The sequence below is a fragment of the Abramis brama genome (assembly GCF_963993115.1).
Source record: "Abramis brama genome assembly, chromosome: 22".
Classification (NCBI taxonomy): Eukaryota; Metazoa; Chordata; class Actinopteri; order Cypriniformes; family Leuciscidae; genus Abramis; species Abramis brama.
The window spans coordinates 26,958,558-26,980,120 of record NC_139984.1 but is presented as its reverse complement, the minus strand read 5'-3'; the positions used below and the strand labels follow the sequence as shown (position 1 = coordinate 26,980,120).

The window sequence follows — 21,563 nt, the reverse complement described above, 5'->3', positions numbered from 1 at the left end:
GTTACTCAAATCCAGTCCAGGCAGGGGTCAAAACCAAAGTAGCAATCCAACATAAACAGGCACAAGACAAACGGGCAAGAACAGAACTAGGAAGTGGCGTGATAATACAAGGACTCCGTGACACATACTAAAACAGACAGGGTTATATACACAGGGAAATGACAATACTAATGGGGAATTGGCTGAGTGCAATGCCAATGATTAATGACAAGGGACAGCTGAGTGCAATGAAGAAACAAGGATCGTGGGGAATGTAGTTCAGAAAGTGACAGACACCGTGGGGAAGGAGGACATCTAGTGGTTACCCAGGGAACACAAACCAAACACTGTGACAAAAGGGTCAAAAAAATTTTATTGGTTAAACTTATTGATTGTTCTTTATTTCATGTTGTCTATGAGAAATATGGAAAGTAAAGTGCTTGTAGTTTGAATCTATTACCTTAAATCAGGAAGAAATGTAGGATTTTCAAGCCATGTGGTCCCTCTGGAACTTCTTTTTATAACAGCCGATTTTTCGATTTGTGTGTAAAATTATGTCTGTTGTTAACATTATGTGAAGATACTTTAAATTAATTTATAAGTTGCTAACAATTTGCTTAAACATGAAGTACACTTCTATTCAGCATTATTTACTTCAACTAAGAATAATTTTTTACAAAAAGTTCTCTATTTTAGGACAAATATAGTGAAAAAATAATGATAATCTTAGAAGATCAGAGTGTGATGCCTTTGCATTTGGACAGTCAACATTTGGTAAACAGCAGGTTGCTTTTAATTTTCTCCCATGATTCCAGTTGGTGCAAAACTCATTATACCCCAAAAAATAATTAGCACTGCAGGAAAGAAAGAAAAGAAAAGAAAAGAAAGAAAGACCCAGAGGAAAAAAATAAGCATTCAAAGTTTTTCTATTGTGTGAATCAGTCTTTTTAGAAGGCTTTATTCAAGTGTCAAGAACAGACGAAAGAAGGGAAGGGAAGATCCACGTGTTGAGTGTGACTGGTAGAGATCTGAACGTTTTATAGAGATAGATCACCTAAAAGTGAATATTTAATCATCATTTACTCCCCCTCATGTTGTTTCCAAACCTGTATGAAATGTATATAAATGTTTGTAGACTGTATGCCACTCTTTTTTATTTACTTACAATAATGGGGTCTGGAGCTTAAAAACCATAAAAAGGTGTCATAAAAGCAGCCATGACTTGTATGCTATATCCCAAAAATATGTTCTGAGAATGCTTTGCTAACATTCTTAGAATGTTCATAACTTTGAGAGAACATTGCCAGAATGTTAGCCAAAGTTCTGAGAAGCTTCCCTGTTAGCTGCGATACTGCATATGTCTTTATTATTATTATTATTATTATTATTATTATGAAAACTTAATGACCAGATGGAAGAGGAGAGAAAACGCAGATGTCAAGGTTTTCAGTGAATAAGACTCTTTAGGTCTACGTCAGTATTAAACATTAGTGCATGAGTCATTTGGTTCATTTTTATGATACTTTTGATGGTCCTTTTGTATTTTTTAAAGCATTTACATGCCCGTCCCCATTTATTGCAAAAAAAAAAAAAAAAAAAAAAAAAAAACTCCTTTTGTTTTCCGCAAAAGAAAGAAAGTCATGAAGGTTTGGAAGGACTTTCAATGCGAGTAACTAGAGAGAATTTTCATTTTATTTTGACGTGATCTATTCCTTTAAATCCACTTCCTTCGAGTGCCAAGAACAGAATAAATGTATGGAGATCCAGGCGTTGAGTGAACCGCCTCAAGGTCATATAAGTACTCTACACTGTTAAGATCAGGAATAAAAGATGATGCTTGTGTAGAGGGTTCACGTAAATCATTACCACATACTCAGAGAAGCGAAATATGGTTCATAAGGAGCTACGTGAGCTTTAAGACTCTCTGTAAATAACCTCAGCTTTCTTGCGGGCCATAGAAAGAAAAAGAAAAACAAGGCGCATTTGCGATGTTGAAATTGGTTGTCCTCATAAATATGTCATTGGATTTCTGAACATAAATATATTGGGATACATTCAGAAAGCACATGCCACATGGGTTTGTGAAATGCCATCAGAGCTTAACAGCAATTGCTTGTATTTTTTCCAGTGAGATCTTATGCGCTTATAAATGGAGGTGAAAGGTAATGTTAAATCTTTTAGCACTAGGGCAGACAGGCCCACCGTACAGTATCTGTCAAACTATGGAAACTGAGCTAATATTAACGTGCAGATATATCACTCTTCACACGTGCGAATCTAAGTGAAAATGAATCTTTGGCTTGTAAAAATGATTAGTCTCTGAGTCAATTAAAGATCCATTTTTTTCTTGAGGTGAGATCTGCATAAAGAGATGCCAGTGCTTAGTGCAATCTGTGGTAATGGAGTCTTGTATAATGTAGAGGAGACCGGGGCTAGTTGTCACACTCAAAATTTCTCAGAGTAAGTTAAATTTGGAGTTAGTTTCTGTATAGATATATAACTTAAAGTCTTGGCTGCAAAAATAAGAAGAAGCTTTGGTTTAACACCCAGGGCATGTTGTCACAATCTATGGGGTAAGTTGTCACAATGGAACTTGCCATTTATTCAAGTTTTTTAGGCTTATTTTAATGCAAAAAATAAGGTAACAAAATGTCAGAATTTTGACTCAAGAGCTTATACCCAGCTGACAGGGAACATTCTAGCAAGGTTCTCTTAAAGTTATGAAAAAAATCCTCCAGTAACGTTAAAATAACATTCAAATTTATCTGGTCTTTAATAATGTTCTCAAAACATTGACACAAAACATTATTCATACATCGTTCATGGAATTTTTTTTTGTTAGACATTCATCTAATATTTTTTAAAATGTTATTTGTTTCAGAACTTTCAGAGAACATTCAAAAATATCACTGCCATAATGTGTAATGATTGAAATTTAATGTTTCCTTAACGTTCGCATAACTAAGAAAAAAACTTTTAAAACATTTAAAAAACAGGACATTTTGAACATTCAGAGAACAATCCGAAATAACATTTTAATAACCTAATTGAAACGTTAGCAAAATGTTCGTAGAACATCTTAGTTTTTAGCTCGGTAATTATTGAGATATAGCAAGACTGGGGGTAGTTGTCACATAGAGAATGTCTATAATGTAAAACATGTGCACTGGTTACTAAATGAAGTGCATTGGGTCGGAGAGCAATCTGTCCTCTGTAACATCCAGTCTGAATGAGTGACAAGCAATCAGATGTAATTTATGGGTCTGTGGCACCTCAGACCGAACTAAAGGATTTCTCATTTAAAGTCTAGGGTGCCGAACGCCCTAGAAGCATCCAGTTACTTTCTGAGTCATTGTCATTGCCCTAGAAGCCACATCATTCACCAAAATCACCTATATGTCAGTTTTCATAATTTATGCTTAAAGGGACAGTTCAACCCCCAAAATATGAATATTCTGTCATTATTTCCAAACCTGTTGTGTGCTGTTATTTTTACTCTAGGACAAAACAGGAACATTTATGAGAAATTTCTTTGAGAAGGTCTATTAAGCTGTAAAAATGACAATATAATTGCACATGGCCTATGCCTCTCATGGAGAAAGCAATTTCAGCCAGTGTATTGGCGTGTAGAGCTGGCAGTGATGTATCTTTAACAGCTCATATTAAGTGACACTGTTACTCTAATCTGGGCTTTTGCGATTAAAACCCAGGTCACATTTAGTGGACAAACTGGTTCAGTCACAAAGTCATAGAGATGCAGATGTATCACTGAACCAGCCAGGCATATGAGGACCTCATTACACAGTCAGGCCAAGATTAGATCTGATTTGATTAAATGCTAGAGACGCTGACTCTCTCTCTCTCTCTGTGTGTGTGTGTGTTTCCCTACATTATAGGGGGCCAAATGTCCCCATAAGAATAGAAAAACCTGAAATCAGCTAAATTGTGAGGACCAGTCAACAATTCCAGCTTAATAAAAGGAACTAAGTAAACATACTATTTTGATTAAAATCTTTTAATTGTAACATCTCATAAAAGGACTTCATATCTCACATATGACTTTATATCTCACAAATGCAAAGTTAATTCTCATATTTGTGACTTTATATTTCACAAAATGTCTATATTTAACACTTGCAAAGTTATTTCTCATATGTATGACTTTATATCTCAATATAACTTTCTCACAATTGCAAAGTTATTTCTCATGTTTGTAACTTACTGTATATCTCACAATAAGACGTTAAATCTCCAAACTGCAGTTATTTCTCATATTTGTGACTCTCACTATTACAGATATTTCTCATTTTTGTGACATATCTCACAATAGCAAATTTATTTCTCATATATTTGACTTTATATCTCATAATTGCAAAGTTATTTCTCATATTTGTGAATTCATTTCTCATAATTGTGACTTCATTTCTAGCAACTATGACTATTTCTTGGAATTGGGTTTATAATGAAAATGATTAAAATCATGGATAGCTTGAAATCATGTAAACAGGTCTCTATGATTGTTTGGGATAGCAATTGTCATTGCATGAGTGGTTCTGTCTGTCTGTCTGTCTGTCTGTGTGTGTGTGTGTGTGTCTGTTTGATCCTGGTAAACCATACGTTGCGGGGACATTTTTCAAACAGCTTATAAATCTTAAATGATGATATATAACTGTAGAAAGTTTCTGTGAGGGTTGTGTCTATGGGATTGAATATACATTTTGTGCAGTATAAAAATCATTATGTCTATGGAAAGTCCCCATAAAACATTGGAATTCCAATGCATGTGTGTGTGTGTGTGTGTGTGTGTGTGGTTAACATGCACTATTTCTTCCCCTAAGCTGCCCTATAATGGGTATTTGTCCCAATATATCCGTGGCTAAAGTTCATTGAGTGAGTGGGGAGTAAAAGAGGCGTCGAGCGTTTGAGAGAGAAGTACAGCAAGCAGCAGCGATGGTACAGAAGACTAGCTGTAAGTGAACATTTTCTCTATAGGAATATGTTGTGCGAGGTGTCTCAAAGGTGGCAGGTGCATCTTCACGCTAATTTAATTAGCAAGCACTGGAATAGCTTGTGCTTTGGTGAATTATTAAAAATTGCAGTGTTGTGGAACAATACATCTGCTAGTCTGCTTGTGAGTTGTAAGTTCAGAGGTGTTGCTTCGCACCAAACGACATGTTTCCCAAATGTGAAACATTCCTTTATTATAATGTATGAAGTTTGTTGATTGTTCACAAATGACAGACATTCCAATAGTAAATCATTTATTCCAATTCATTTAGTTTTTTTCTCTCTCAAATGATAGGGTATTTTGTTTGTCTTTCGTTCTTTACAATGTTTTGATGAAAAATACACTTGAAATTAATTTTTTTCTCACAGAATCTTTTTTTTTGGTTTTGAAATGTTTTGCCTGTGCAAATTCGAAGCTTCAAATGCTCTTTTCAGGTGATAATATGTGAAACACAAACAAACGCATGATTTTGATGTGTACGATTTATGTGTTTTAATCAGTATTATTTAAATATCATTTATAAGCTAGTTTTATATAGTTTTATAATATTTTGAATGATATTTTATATTATATCCAGTTTTCATTTTAATTTTAGTTACAATTTTAGTAATTTTGTTTTTTAAAATCATTTTTATTATTTTTAAAATATGTTTTTTTGTGTGTGTTAAGTTTTAGTGTTTAGTTTATTTAGTTCATCTTAAACTAAATGAAAATGAGAAATGTTGCCTTGATGCTGGAATAAAATAAGTTTAAGTTGTATTATGCTTTATTTTATTTCAGTTAATATTTATTTATTATTGTTTTAGCTTTAGTTAATGATAATAACCCTGGTTTTAATTACAAGGGTTCTTTCTGCACTTTCCTTCTTCTGCCTGTAAATCTGCATGACTTTCAGCAGACGTTCAGTCAGCATCCAGTTGAATCCCTGTCTCTTTCCTCTCTTGCAGTGCAGAGTGTAATCCGGCCCTACAAGCCCGCAGATAAGTCTGCTATTGTCTCTCTCTTCCGCTTTGGCATTCTGGAGCATGTCTACCCAGCCTTCTTCAAAGCCATGAGTCATCCGGACCACATCGGCGTGACCCTCAGCGTCTCCGTGGCCGGATATGTGCTCGGAGGGAGCTCGTACTTCCAGGCCGTGCTCTTCGGAGGAGCTTGGGCTTGCTTGGTTTACTATTGCTGCCACGAAATTTACGACAGCTTCCTCAAGATGAAGATGGAGGTGGAAATGGCAGATATTCAGGCCAAGTTCTTGGATAACCAGGTGAATCATTTCTGGGTGGCGGAGGTGGAGGTGAACGGGAAGTGGAAAGTGTCCGGGCTGCTGGCTGTAGTTGGTGAGAAGGGTGGCGTTTCGAAGGATGGCTGGAACGCAGACGATGCAGCGACAGCGGAGGTGTTTCAGTTAATCGTGTCCTTCCACCAGCGACGGAAAGGCCTGGGAACCCAGCTGGTAGAGACAGCCGTAGAGTTCTGTAAGGAGCAGGGACTTTCTCGGGTGGTCGTAGAGATCAGCTCCCCACAGACCGCGGCCATTTCCATTTTCCGCAAACTGGGCTTTGCTGTGACATCCATGCATAGCTACAGACATCCTAACCATCTGGTCTCAAAACTGGCCAGGATCAATGTGATACGAATGGAAAAGCACATTCTTTGATGCAATGTTACATCCATGGGTTACACTTTATTTCAATAGTCCACTTTAGATATTCTACTAGTAACTTTGCAACTATTGTCAACTAACTCTCAGTAGAGTAGTAGTAGACGGTAAGGTTAGGTGTTAGGGTTCAGGTTAGTAGAATAAGTTTGTTGAAGTACGTTTTAGTTGACATGTAGTTGCAAAGTTACTTATAGTCAGTAGAATGTCTGTTGGGGGAGCATCAAAATAAAGTGTTAGCAGATATTAAGCAGAAAGACTACTAATAGTCAAATAACTGGTACTTATAGTTAGTAAAATGTCTAAAGTGGACAATCGAAATAAATGTTACCAGTCCTTGCACCAGATATGTTTAGATGTTTGTATCTCTTATTCACACATTTGACCATCCCTTGGCAATCAACACTATATTCTCACTCCAAAGACAGTCAAAGAGCAATGCCAATTTAAATCAAATATTGAGTTTTCTAGAGAATATGTGGTTTCTTTATATTGCTATATTGGATCTAAACAAATGCCACAAGCAATAAACAACACAAATATTATATTTTCTCTCTCATCCATTAGAATTCAAATGCAAATAGAAGCTGAGGTGTAAAAATGTTATATAAACTACTTTTAGCTTTCAGGGAAAGGTTGAATCTCATTGCTCCAGAGGAATTTATGCCAGCTGACCCATAAGTCCGTACTTAAATCTTTTAAATACAACTGAAATACAAAACCAAAGAAAGCGGCTGGAGGTTTAACATTCTTGCAGCGATGACATTGTGAGCCTATTGTGTGGATTAGAATAAAGGAGCTAGTGTTTACAACTCACATTTTTGGGAATAAAAGCTATGTTTAACCACGTAACACCATTATTGTATTACTGAACATCATTCATCAGTAGAACAGTGTGTGTGTGTGTGGGGGGGGTTAATGTGATGAGTTAATGTGTTAATTTTGCAGTTAATTTTTTTTTTTTCATTTTATCCCGTTGAAAATATTTAACGCAATTAACGCAGCATCCGTTTTTTCCTGGCATTCTTCGGCTAACGTTACATTATATAATCATGCTATCATTCATTCAAGTGCTTTTAAACCAATCAAAAACGATAAGACGCCAAAGAGAACTGTCATCTTACCCAAAACGCATGCACAGAAAGCCACTTCACACACCAGTAACGCATTGAGTTCTCTTTCACATTTGAATGGACAGAAAATCACAAAAAATATGTCAAAATGCCGTTGTTGATGAGTATCCTTGATAGCACAGTCTTAAATAAGTAAAGAAATGTGAGAACATCGGATGCATGTCAGATCCGCGTCGTGCATCAGGTCTTAAGTGACAGCGGCCGAATAAACCTGCTGCACTCGCTAATGTTTCACTAATGTTAATCAAACAACAAAAGACAAAAATAAAACCACTCACTGCTCTTGACTGAATCACGTTGGTAGCTTTAATAAGGATTTATCTATATATTTTTGCAGAGCAAGTAAATATATAGTGACATTTACCTACATTTAGATAGTGGTTAATAGCAACGTATTCAGAATTTAACCTACATTTATATATTCATATTTTTAGCACTACCAGTATATTTTTTCAGTGATATATAAAAATATACATTTGTATTTATAATTATCAAAACATTTTAATATATATAATCATGATTTTTCCCCCTCTACCTATATTGTTTATATTACAAATTTAAGAATATGTACATCCTTACATAACATCACATGAAAAACTAAGGTGAACTACACTGTATCGAGCATTCAAGGTGAAAATGATGGCATCAATTTTCAAATTACTTAGTTATTGTGACCATGTGATGTGTATGGGGGGTACCATTATCTTCAGTCGGGGGTAATTACCTCTATTGTCATTAGATGATTCGATTTAGTGGTCATCTCTAAGGCTGTGTGTAAGGTCAACACTTTTAAGGACTGTCAGAGTCAGACTTGATGACTGCAGATTCCGACAGCTCGTGTTCTCAATAAAGAATCCTGCTGAAGACACAACCAAGTCTCCTGGTCTTCGCTTCTACACATTTTTCTACGAGTTTCCTACACATCCTTTAGCTTACCATTTTAGTTTACATATAGTATATATTTTAGAGTAATATTAGAATTAATAGAAACATAATTTCAGAATTTAGCATACATTTATATATTCAATTATATTTTAGATTTATTGTGATGTGTGTATATGCTAAATTCGGAATATCGTGCTATGAATCTAAATTAAAAAATGTATTATATACATGCAGATTTGTGTGTATATATATATATATACACAAACATGGGTAACACTATATTTTACAATGTCCTTGTTACACGTTATAGCTAAATATCACATTTTATATACAAAAGAATATATACATTTGGATTCATAATTATATATCCAGGATTATATTTATGCCTTCAGATAAATGAGACCATATTATATGTGATATTCTATCCCAAAGGTGTTCTGTGTTTGTCTGAGATGCGCACACATTACTAGACAGAGTACTCGCTCAGATCTTGTCAGATAAAGCACTGTCCGGTCGGCAGGTGATGATCTCTCCAGTGACGTCTGCACTACTGAGCCCCCTTTCAGACACTCCGAGGGGAATCAGCCTCTAGTAATGACTTTAATCATTATTATTCCTACCATGCATAAGGGTGGGTTTTAAAATAATTGTCTAAATTGCACATCATGACTCTAATGCATGCATATGCACATACAGGTAAGGGACACACATAATGTCAGGATGGATAATGCCATAGTGTTAATGCTAAATAATTGGCAAGCGTCAAGGTGTGTGACTGTGCATTTTGGTGGTATTTTTACAGCTTGGAGAAGCTTGATGTTTTTGGAGAGGATAAATATTCAATCAATTGGTTAGGTTCCTCTCAAAACATGGTATGAAGAATATTGATCAGTTGTGTAAATACAGCAATGGGACTTCTAGTGCTGAATTTACATGTGCATGTGCATATAGAGTTCATAAAATAATATACTTATGTGACATTATCAGGACATGAAAATAATGTATCATTTTCTTCAGGAAATATTCCTGTAGATAGGATTATATACACTTTTTAAGGGTATTGTTACCCACTTAAAGTTGACCTGAAAAGGAAGTTGTGGTTGTCTTTTCTTCCCCAATTGTCACGTATATCTGATTGAAATGGCTTCTCGAGCAAGAAATGCGGGATGGGACTTGATTTTGTACATCAGGAATTGATTGGATGGTTGTGGTTTGCTCTGTTACTTTAATTTCCTATTATCACTGTAAAGCTGTTTTGAAACAGTCCATATTGTTAAAAGCGCTATAATAAATGAAGGTGACTTGACTTGACTATTGGTGGATCTCATGTGAGTGACAGGTTGCCCCGCCCCACGCGCCAGTAAACATGTCATCAGAGAAGAGAAGAAATGTTGCCGCAAGAGAAGGGGAAGTTATTATTACAGGCTTTCATAGACAACCTAGGAAGTCGGGAAGGTCTTGTTTTTTTACCTTTTGTTACAAGCTCACACACTGGCAATACAAAAAGAAATGAATACATAACATTCTTACACATAGCCCATTTAAGTTGTTATTAATATAATTTCCTTAATGTGTCTTTAAAATTCTGTTGCCTATATGGCTGGGCCATGTTGCTATGTAGTTGCTAAGGTGTTGCTAGGCAGTTGCTAGGCTGTCTGTGGAGTTTCTAAATGGTTGCAAAGTCAAAAAGTCAGTATCACTGTATGGGGCTTATTGGGATACTTAAACAAACAAGCACTGTTTTGATAGAGTTGCAGCGTTTACACTTTCCAGGGAATCAACTTACAAATGGCTTTTTTATCCTAGATGTCTCTATTAAGCTGGAGAAAGTATTCAAACAGTGAAAAAAATCACCTCTAAATAGAATGGTCATTTCATATACCATCATCTATTAGAATACATTAAAGCAGCGAGATAAAGGAGGGATGAGAGATGCAAAAAGCTCAGATCGCTTTAATGAACTCACCCTTGGGTTTAAGAGGGAACATAGAAATCAACACACACACACACACACTGCTGGGTGCAAGGCGAGTATAGAGTGGCAATTAATTCTAAAATGTTCTTTTTGCTCAAAGCAAATTTTGGGGGTGCAAGCTGAATATACTAAAGCCAAGGCTGTCGATTTAACTTTAATTTTCTACACTTAATTGTAGAATTTTTTTAATTGTCTTTAATCTCCATTTCATATATTGGGCCCTATTTTAACGATCTAAGCGCATGGTCTAAAGAGTTCACTTTCAAGTTCAAGTTCACTTAGGCCGTGTCCGAATCCACTTTTGCTAGTTTAACGACGGGAAAAATGGTCGCCAGGCGCATGGTCTAAAAGGGTTGTCCCTATTCTCTTAATGAGTAATGGGTGTGTTTTGGGATTTACGTGCGTTAAACCAATCAGAGTCTCATCTCCCATTCCCTTTAAATGCCAGTTGTGCTCGCGCTATGGCAGATTCGCTATTTACATGACGGAATTTGATAGTGGAAACACTGAACGCGTCTTCAGAGCGCAAAGGAACTGCTCGTGCGCGAGGTAAAAGTGCGCAAGCAGACAGTCTACGGGACAAGCCGGATTCCACCATATCTTTATGTACACAATAATAATCTTTTACATTGTAATCCTTTTATTTAAAATATTTGGCATGTTTGTGTGCGTCCCTGTGTGTTTAATAAGCAGAATGTACGCGCGTTGTGGACCCGCCTAGAAGCGCACATTACTAACGCACTCATTAAAGCTGCATTATGCAGCTTTGCCGACTTCTTCGCTGTTTTCTCGCTTTTTGCTCGCGGGTTTCTCTATAGAGCTCCCCCTACAGCTTCGGAATAGATATTTGACAACACTGTCGTTAAAACTCGTTGGCTCGTCCCATCTTCTCCCGCTGGTCATGTGTATTTGTTTTCAAAGAACCCGACGAACGCACGGAGCCATGTCCACTGAGGTATGTATAATACACAGAAGGCTAGCATATAAATGTTTAGATAGTATATGTGTGCAGTGCCGTAAAGCAGTTTGTTACATCGCGAGACCTGATATCACGCGATACTTCCTGATGCTGCGGCCGGCCGGTATTTACTTAGTTCACTTTTAAATAACCAAAAAATAATAACATTGCACCATTGACTTTAGACCTGGTTTCAGCTGGCCAATGGCGCAGTCTATTTCTGTTGCCTCAAAATAGCAACACGCCAACAATGCACCTGAACACACCTCGTTTTCAGACCAGCACGCCCACGGGCGCACAAATGGGCGCAAATGCATTTGCTATTTAAACAACATGACGCAGGACGTGAAAATGATAACTGCGTCGGACTGAAACTAGCAAAAAACGTTTGGCGCTGCATTGTACCGGGTGTAAGATCCCAACAAGCAATTTTGTGTTTAAAAGACATCTAATAGCCGTCCAAACACAGCCCTGATGTCTAGAACAAGGCAAAATTTGGGCTGTCAGTGAAAATTTAATAGACGTCTAATAGCCAAAGAATAGACTAGTCATCAATTAGATAACATGTTAAAGAAATTAAACCAAACACCTTGTAATCACTGTTGACTTTGCTTACATGATGGAATATCATACATCTCGCAAGTTATTTTGGTAAAAACGACATGTAACCAAATTTAAGGTTATTTTGTCTAGAAGTGTGTCACTCATAGCCGGACTATATCGGGTCTATAGTTAACCTAGACGGTGAAATGATGGCTATTGCTTGCTGGGATAGGGTCCATACTGTATGTGACAAAGTGATTTACGGATTTGTTTTTATAACAATGATCTCGTTATCTTTTATGTAGAAACAAATATTCAGCAGCACACTGTGTAACAGCAGGATATATGAATCACTGGAGTTTGTGATTTCACACTAGCAAGATGTCCTCGATCAGCAAAACGGCTTCAAAGACACTGCAGGATCACTATAAGGTCACTTTTTGAAGGAAAGTTCAGGTCTGTGACTTTCTTTGAACGTATCTCTTCAAATACTTAATAGATCTGAAATAATGGTATCAGACAGATGTGTCCGACAGGAAAGAACCAAGACAAACTGAAGCTGGATACTGTGATCAGTGTTCAAAATGAATTAGATGCCATTTTAGCTGTCATGGTTGAGGAGGAAACAGCAAAAGACATTCTGGCATTTTGTGAGTGGTCAGGGACTTTTGTGTTGCCTGTCATGTTGTCTGCTGGTTATGCAGTAGGAAAAGCTCTGAAATCGATTCATGCTTGAAGAAAAAAAACAGCATGAGAAAATCTAGATGGCAATACAGAAACAGGCTAATGTCTCATTAGCATCTGGTATTGGTATCCAATTTAGTGATTCGATCACAAGAAGGCACTGCTAAATACAAAATGTGTTTTACACTGCAAAAATCATTTTCTTAAAGTCCCCCTGTGGTGAAAATCAAGCTTTTAATGTTGTTTATATGTCGATGTGGTGTTTTTAATATGCTTTAAGACAAACCATGTGCAAATTCATAAGTCAACACCATTGCTGAGTATTTTCTCCTTAAAACTGCAGTGAACCAAAGACAGCCTCAAGTGGATCAATGAGCTGGTGTGAGTGAGTGGAGGCGGGGCTCATTTGCATATTCAAAGAATCGCGTATACTAAATGAGGCAAGGGTGTAGAGTTACATTCAAGCTATTTTAAGGCATGACAACAACAAAAATATATATATATATATATAAACGTTATAGGTAAAAACGTTTAAATATGTCATTACCGGTAAGTATTTTTTCCCCCTTAAGCCATGCTTAGACTACCGGAGTTTCAGGCCGATTTATGCTTGATTTACCCCTCCCGACATTCTGAAAGAAAAAAAATCGTGTCCAGGGCATCAGTCAGTGTGTATTTCATCTGTTTAAAAAGAGTATTTTTTCATAAACAACTGTTAAAGCTCACAGGTGAACAGTGAATGGTGTGGAATGAATGAAAGATTTAAACTAATGGTACTTTTAATTGTGTGACCATTGCAAATGCTTGTTTTTTTACACTTCTTCCCTTGACAGTAGAGCTAAAAAGACTAAAAGTGTCCTCCATTTTTGAAAGAGTGCCACATAATTAACAGTAACCAGGTTTATATTTTTGACATGCCCTTGAAATTAATCCAATGAATGTGTGGAGTGGAGGCTTAACCAACTTAGTGCTGAACAGTGTGTGAATTAGCTTAGCTTGAGCCTCAAGAGGTATTAAGAATGCATGAGTCACATCTTGGATGCTTGTTTCCACCACGGAATAATAATTAAAAAAAAAGGTAATTATGACTTTTTATCTCACTATTCTGACTTTTTCCTTGCAATAGCGAGTTCAGAGAGAATTCTAAGAAAAAAGGTCAGAATTGTCAGATATAAACTCTTGAATTGCATGATATAAACTGGCAATTCTGACTTCTTTCTCAAAATTGTGAGATATAAACTTGCAATTGCAAGTTATAAAGTCCGAATTGCAAGAAAAATGTCAGAATTGTGAGTTTATATCTTGCAATTTTGAAGAAAAAAACTTTTATTCAGTAGTGGAAAAAAGCTTCCATAGGATGCAACTCCGGTGTCCTTTAAAAATCCTTAACCCACTGCTCAAGCACCCCAATCTGAACAGCACAACAGCAGTAACACTCAGACACTGAACACAGTGTGACTCATTAAGCCCATAAAGAGCGAACAACCTCTTTTTGTTCTCTTTGAAAATCCACTTGAAACCAGAGTCACGTAGCATGCGATCTGCCCAGAGAGATGCTGAACACTTCACAGGGCAGGAGGGCTCTTATTTCGGTACGGATGTGCGGCACCTTCAGTGCTGTGGCCGACAGCTGTTGTCATGGCATCAACCCGGGCAGCGGGTGCTCAAGTGCTTCCACAAACAGGGTACTTTTATGAATCTTTACCTCATATACAGGTTGTGGAGACTTGTGCAAATAGCATGATAGAATCTTTTGAGCTTATTTACTAAGCAGAGACTTCATGCTTGCCTGGCATCTATTTGACTGATATGCCACCCGGTGTGATTTAGGTCTTAAAGCACAAATTATTATGCCACAGAGGTGCTTAGAGTTGTGTAAGAGTATTTTTGATATTTGTGACCCTGGACCACAAAACCAGTCACATGGGTCAATTTTTTTAAAATTGAGATTTATACATCATCTGAAAGCTGAATAAATAAGCTTTCCATTGGTGTATGGTTTGTTAGGATAGGACAATATTTGGCAGAGAAACATTGAGAAAATCTCCTTTAAAGTTTTCCATTTATGTTCGCGATTGTGCTGCATTCACTCACAAAAGTAAATGTTTTATATATTTACGGTAGGGAATGTACAAAATATCTTCATGGAACCTGATCTTTACTTAATATCCTAATCATTTTTGGCATAAAAGAAAAATCAATAATTTTGACCCATGCAATGTATTGTTGGCTATTGCCACAAATATACCCGTGCGACTTGTGACTGGTTTTGTGATCCAGGGTCACATATGGTCCTTTTTGCAGTATATTCTGGCTAAGAACTGCCCATTTACACAAAAAAAATAATAGGTTTGGAAACAGTTTTCACTCTGAAATTGCTAGTAAATTTTCACAAACAATTACAAAGAAATGGCAAGTAACACATTGAATTAAACGTCTGAAGAGGTAACACTTCAATTTGTGACGTAGTTACATGTTTCTTCATCTACTTACTATTGTAATATAAGTTAATTATGCATAATCACAAGTAACTAACCCTAAAACAAAACCCAAACCGTAACTCTATAGTAAGTACATGCAGTTAAAGAGTTAGTTCACCCAAAAATGAAAATTCTGTCAGTAATTACTCACAATAAAGTCATTTTTTTGGGGGGGGTTTTGCGCACAAAAAGTATTCTCGTCGCTTTATAAACTTAAGATTGAGCCACTGTAGTCACTTGGACTATATTAACGATGTCTTTAATACATTTTCTGGGCCAGCAAGTTATAATGTCTTAGAAGCCTATGGAGGAGTGATCCAGCACTCAGATTTAATCAGAAATACCTTAATTTGTGTTCCGAAGATGAACGAAGATCTTACGGGGTTGGAACAACATGAGGGTGAGTAATTACTGACAGAATTTTCATTTTTGGGTGAACTAACCCTTTAATTAATATTACTCAGTACTTATCTGAGTAAGTACAATGTAACTATCACCTTAAAATAAAGTTTAACTGAAATGAAATGTTTAACCTATAGGGCGAAACTCAGGGTGTCTTCAAAGGCTGCAATATTTTGCAAAATCTGTGTGCATGGCTCATAACTACTGCATGAATGCAGTGAAATTTATTATGAAATTAGTATAATATCTGATAACTGTAACCTTGGTTATATACATTCTTATTGAAGCAGAAAAAGCATTTTGTAGACTGCAGCCCATGAACTCATGATCTCTAGCTTCTGCTGTCTGCATGAATCACCTTATTCTACATGCACCTCAAAGAAGCCATGATTTGTCATTCAAATCAGTCTATTCAACTCTTTAATGAATGCTCAAAGTCAACATGAAATCAGAACAGATATTTACTTTTTTAATGCATGTTCATGGTCTCATTGTGAACTGGTTCACTGGTGCATGTTGATACAAAATTCTAAATAAAAGATGATTATCTTTATAATCTTTCAGAAAAATAACTTGCAAACTTTCCTTCTCAGCTGACATCATTAATCCCTTTTACTTTCAGCCAACCTCCCTCCATTCTGGTTAGAGATCATGGATTGTAATATTGTCAAATATTATTACAATTAAAAAGAACTTTTTTCTATTTTAATATATTTTAAAATGTAATTCATTCTTGTGATGTCAAAGCTGCTTTTCAGCATCATTACTCCAGTCTTCAGTGTCACATGATCCTTCAGAAATCATTCTAATATGATGATTTCAAGGAACATTTCTTATTATTATCAATGTTGAAAACAGTCGTTCTCCTTAATATTTTTGTGGAAACCAAAAATGACCCCCCAAACAAGCTAAATGTGACTTTTGATATAAGCTGGGTTTTTATAGCTATTAAATGATTTTGTTCATGTTATATAATTGTTCGAAATAAATGGACAACAAAAAATGAGTCTTCCATTCATGTCTAGATCTTTAGACTAAGTCTGCCATTCATGTTGACTTTAATGAATGTTTGTTATGTTTAAAAATGTCTTTCCTCCCATCTTAACACGTTTTAAAGCCCTGCTTTGCTGAATGCGACAGTCTGTGACAGACCAAGGGATCAAGAGACAGTTTAGCATGCAGGGCATTCACCGGCGGCGTCTACGTGGCGTGACAAGCAATGATTTCAGAAAGGAAAATAAAAAGCTCATTTGCCCAGGCAGGAAAAAATGCTTTGGCGTAGGTGATCTAAGCCTCAGCATATTATTAGTGGTTCTTTTTTCTCGCTCTCAACCTTCCTCACCTACGCAGATCCGGGTCTCTACGGGGACCTGCTGCTAGTAGGGGACCTGACTGTATTGAGGGCTTTTGAAAGGCAAAACCTATCCTAGGATGGGAAAAACAGTCTCAGACTACTTGGTTGCTTATGCAAGGGTCATACCCAAGTACCCACCTGGATTAACCTAGCTCTCAAAATGTAAGTACATGGAAATGAAAAGTAAAAACAGACTGATATTGAGCTTGCCTTCTCAAGGCAATGCAGCATTTTAAAGCTCTATTCAATGACAGGGAGAATCTTAAACAAAAGAGGTCGCATTTTTGCCCTCAATAAGATTTTCTTGCATTGTGACACTATTTTAAAGTGCCACTACAATGCCTTTTCAGATATTACCTTTGATGGAGTGTGTAATGTGTGAATGTAAAAGGTCCGCATAGTTTCAGAGATTAAAGCGTGTGATAAATGGAGTTATTGTCTCCCTAAAGAAAGTATGATTCTGACTGAAGTACAATTCCAGTCTTACTTGCAGAAACACATGTAGGTTTGTAATACATTTGCATAATTCCAGCCTATGGTTTTCATTGGCTGTCCACAAACAACGTCTACTTTACCCCACCCTTAAACACTGTAGTTGTAGCTGAGACTTGGAATAGTTTGGGTCATGTTATCGAAATATCGAGAAGATGCTGTTTTCTGCCCTGCAAAAGCAAATCCACTTCCAAAGGAGAACTCGCGCTCTAATTAATACGGTAAAACCAATGGGATCGTTAATGTTCTTAAGGAAGCATACGGAGCTGAAATTCAGATATAGTAATTGGCATTTTGTTTCCGACACATGCTGTAAGCGGTAGACCAATCACGACGAACTTGGCCATCAGACCAATCAGAGCAGAGCAGGGGCTTGGAGAGGAGGAGTTTAGAGAGGCTGAATCCTTTACTGAATGGTTTCAGACACTGTGAGAAAAGAAGTGATACTGCAATGTAAATTATGAGAAAATTAAAGTGTCAAGACTTTGGATACATGTTGTAGGACACCTCAAAAACAAAACCTTAGGAACCTCTAAAATAGCATAATAGGGGCACTTTAAATCACAAGTAACCACATTCCCAAATAAACTGTAATGTTTCTAGACATCTTTTGGAATTGCCATAATTCTTAATGGTGATTCTCGTTATCTTCTCTCTTACAATTATGCTATTTAAGCAAGAATAAATAATTAAAATAATAAAATATAGTTGCACAGTAAATAAACAATATTTTACTATAATTTAATACTTTTATTTTATTTTTATTTTAAAAATTAGATTTTTTTACCATTATTTGCATTTTAGTTTGACAACATATGGACATGTCCTTGATAGGTTTCCTGTAATTCTCCTGATACTTCGTGCCTTATCTTTAATGCTGGTTGACGTTTGAGAATATATATGCAGAAAACTTTAAAATCAATGCATATTAGTCAGGAATGCACCCAGTGTATTCTAGCAAATGCATTGTGAAAAATGGAATGAGGATGTTTTTCACACCACATGGTCATTAATTTACATTAGTCTGCAGCAGAAAACCTGCACAGGTTGTGTTTTTCCCCATTGATGTTGAATAAAAATGCATCTTCAGGTCTGTTAACACCTGTTCCAAAATCACAGATGCACAATGCCATGCCAAGCTGCAATTTTTCTCTGTTTGGCCCAAAAACATGAACACATACAGCAGTCTTGGACATCTGTTTGCCAGCGTTGAAAATTCAGACAATGCACAGGATCATTAAATCCACAACGCTCTGTTCAGAGACACGAGGCTCTTTTCCAAGAGGAATACTTGTGATGTGTTGGATAAGATTTTTCTGATACTTTTTTCTCAGATGAATGTTAGGGCCGCCAAAGTTAACGCATTCATTTATAAGATTATTTAAATATGTTTCACCTACTTACATTTATTTAACACTTGACTAGTATTTAGAATAACACCAGTCCTTGGAAAATCTTCCTGTTAGGAAATGTGAAATTACCCCAGCTAACAGGGAACGAGAACTTTGGTTAACGCTCTGGCAAATGAATTATGTTCTATTACAAATATTATTCCAGTAACATAAATGGAATGTTCGTTCAGTTAAAACATTAGCACAAAAAACTTTATTTCTAGCTCGTTTTAATGTAAATGGTACTACTTGTTTCAGAGAACATTCAAAAGTAACATTCCCATACTGTTTGCAATATACTAAAAATGGTATGTTCCCTTAACGTTTGTATAACCAAGAAAAAAATATTTTTAAAACATTTAATCAACTGGACGTTTTGAACATTCAGAAATATCGTTTTCATATCTTAATGGAACGTTAGCAAAATGTTCTTAGAAAATGTTGTTTTTGTTTGCTGGGACACTTTCATTTTTTGAAGGTGGACTTCCAACTTGGAAACTGATATACAAATATGTTTGGAAAGAAACTTTTCAGCAAATTCCAAATTTTAAGACAACAAAAATCTAATTAGTGTTTTTTAAAAAGTATATATCTCCCTGATGATTCATTGCCCTCATAGTTCACATGTAATTAATATATAATATTTGCATATCTGTGTGTGGAAAATGCTGACAGCATGCTCTTCAGCTGCCTGGAATAATATATTCCATCACTTGTCATTCTTATGGCATATTTGAAGAGGATCTGACACTGACCTTGACAAACATTATTTTGGGCTCAATGAGTCAGCAGTTCTCTGATTTAATGAGACCATACTGAACAGTAATACGGTTGTAAAAGATGAAAATATTCGTAAATTTTTTTCTTTTCTTTTTCTTGACTTACACAAAGGATGTAAGAAAGACTGAATGTATGTTCACTTAATGAAGTGACATTTTGAAAATGGACTTTTGTGGAAAAAGAGCAGGATCTTCCTGGTAAAACGGCATATGGAAAGCTTCTAAAGGTGCATAATGGGGTTTAATACAGGTATGGATTTAATTAAGTTTAATTAAGTCTAACTTTTTTTTGATTTTTTTAAATCTAGGTTTTGAAACAGAATCATTTGAAACAGAATCATTTGATCATTTGAAACAGAGTCATGTCCATTTACAGGTGATATTTTCTTGAGGGATTTCCTTTGATCAGCTCTTTTGAGAACGTGCCTTCCTGTTGTTGTTCTCGATCTTATGTTTTAAACTTTTTAAAATAATTTCTATGAATTTCAAACAGAGCTTATAATTAGCACCTAACACACAAATCACACATGTATAAAATGTGTTTTCTGAGAGTTGTGGTGAGAGCTCAAGAGAGCGGGGGCTTGATTAGTTGAGTGTCAATGGAGTGCGCTGAAGGGCTTCTCAGAACAGTCTACCTACTTGAACAGCTCGAGCTGATTACAATAATCAAATAAAAATCAGAAATAAATAATTGCTCTGTTCGCCGGCAAGTGAAGAGTGCTCTGCATGACTGGAGAGGAAGTGATCACGAAATGGCATCTTAGTTTTTGCACTGACTGATGAAAACTATAGCAATATTTATTAGTGATGTCTGAAAATGCTATATTAACTTTTTATATATATATATATATATATATATATATATATATGTTTTTTTTGTTTTGTTTTTTTTTACTTCTTTTTTTGTTTGTTTTGAACAAGAACCCAGGAAAATGTTTTCTCAAAGGTTGACCATTCAAAAATCTCTCACCTATTTTTTAATTAATCACTTTTGTCTCAGATGTTTCTACTAAAATTCCTTCTAAAATCTGTAACACAAATGATAATTTAAACTTACATAAATCTTATAACTAAACCATTAAATCTTATAACTAAACCATTAAAGGTAAGTTTTGGAAGTATTTGACAATGCATGTATGAGATCATTTTGGGATGTTTCAGTTTGCACACTTGGCATCTCAACTTTTATTAGGGACGCACGATATATCGGCCACCATATCGGTATCGGCCCGAAATATGTTCATTTTTAATGTTATCGTTTGATAAGAAAATTTGGCCGATATATTAAAGCCGATAAATAATGGATTAGTTCCTTCAGCTGAGACACTTCAGATGCGCACTGTTCGCCTGTTATGTCTAACGAATGTAGTTTGTTTGTTTACTTGGGTCTAAAAAAAGATACTGTATATCAGTTATCGACTCTCAAATATAAAGAATTATCGATTATCTGTATTGTCCAAAATTTTCATATTGGTGCATCCCTAATTTATATAAAGATAAATCATTGATAAGAAAATTTGGCCGATATATTAAAGCCGATAAATAATGGATTAGTTCCTTCAGCTGAGACACTTCAGATGCGCACTGTTCGCCTGTTATGTCTAACGAATGTAGTTTGTTTGTTTACTTGGGTCTAAAAAAAGATACTGTATATCAGTTATCGACTCTCAAATATAAAGAATTATCGATTATCTGTATTGTCCAAAATTTTCATATTGGTGCATCCCTAATTTATATAAAGATAAAGTCATTGATAAGAAAATTTGGCCGATATATTAAAGCCGATAAATAATGGATTATTTCCTTCAGCTGAGACACTTCAGATGCGCACTGTTCGCCTGTTATG

General features: G+C 35.9%; 1 protein-coding gene across 1 annotated transcript; it reads left to right on the top strand.

Moving 5' to 3' along the window:
- Positions 1-4,851: 4,851 nt before the first annotated feature.
- LOC311072712 (putative N-acetyltransferase 8B) lies at positions 4,852-8,642 on the top strand. The gene is made up of 2 exons (XM_084097900.1): positions 4,852-4,948; positions 5,935-8,642. Exons 1-2 carry the CDS (start codon positions 4,930-4,932, stop codon positions 6,639-6,641), a joined length of 726 nt encoding a protein of 241 aa, XP_083954026.1. The 5' UTR covers positions 4,852-4,929; the 3' UTR covers positions 6,642-8,642.
- Positions 8,643-21,563: the final 12,921 nt, after the last annotated feature.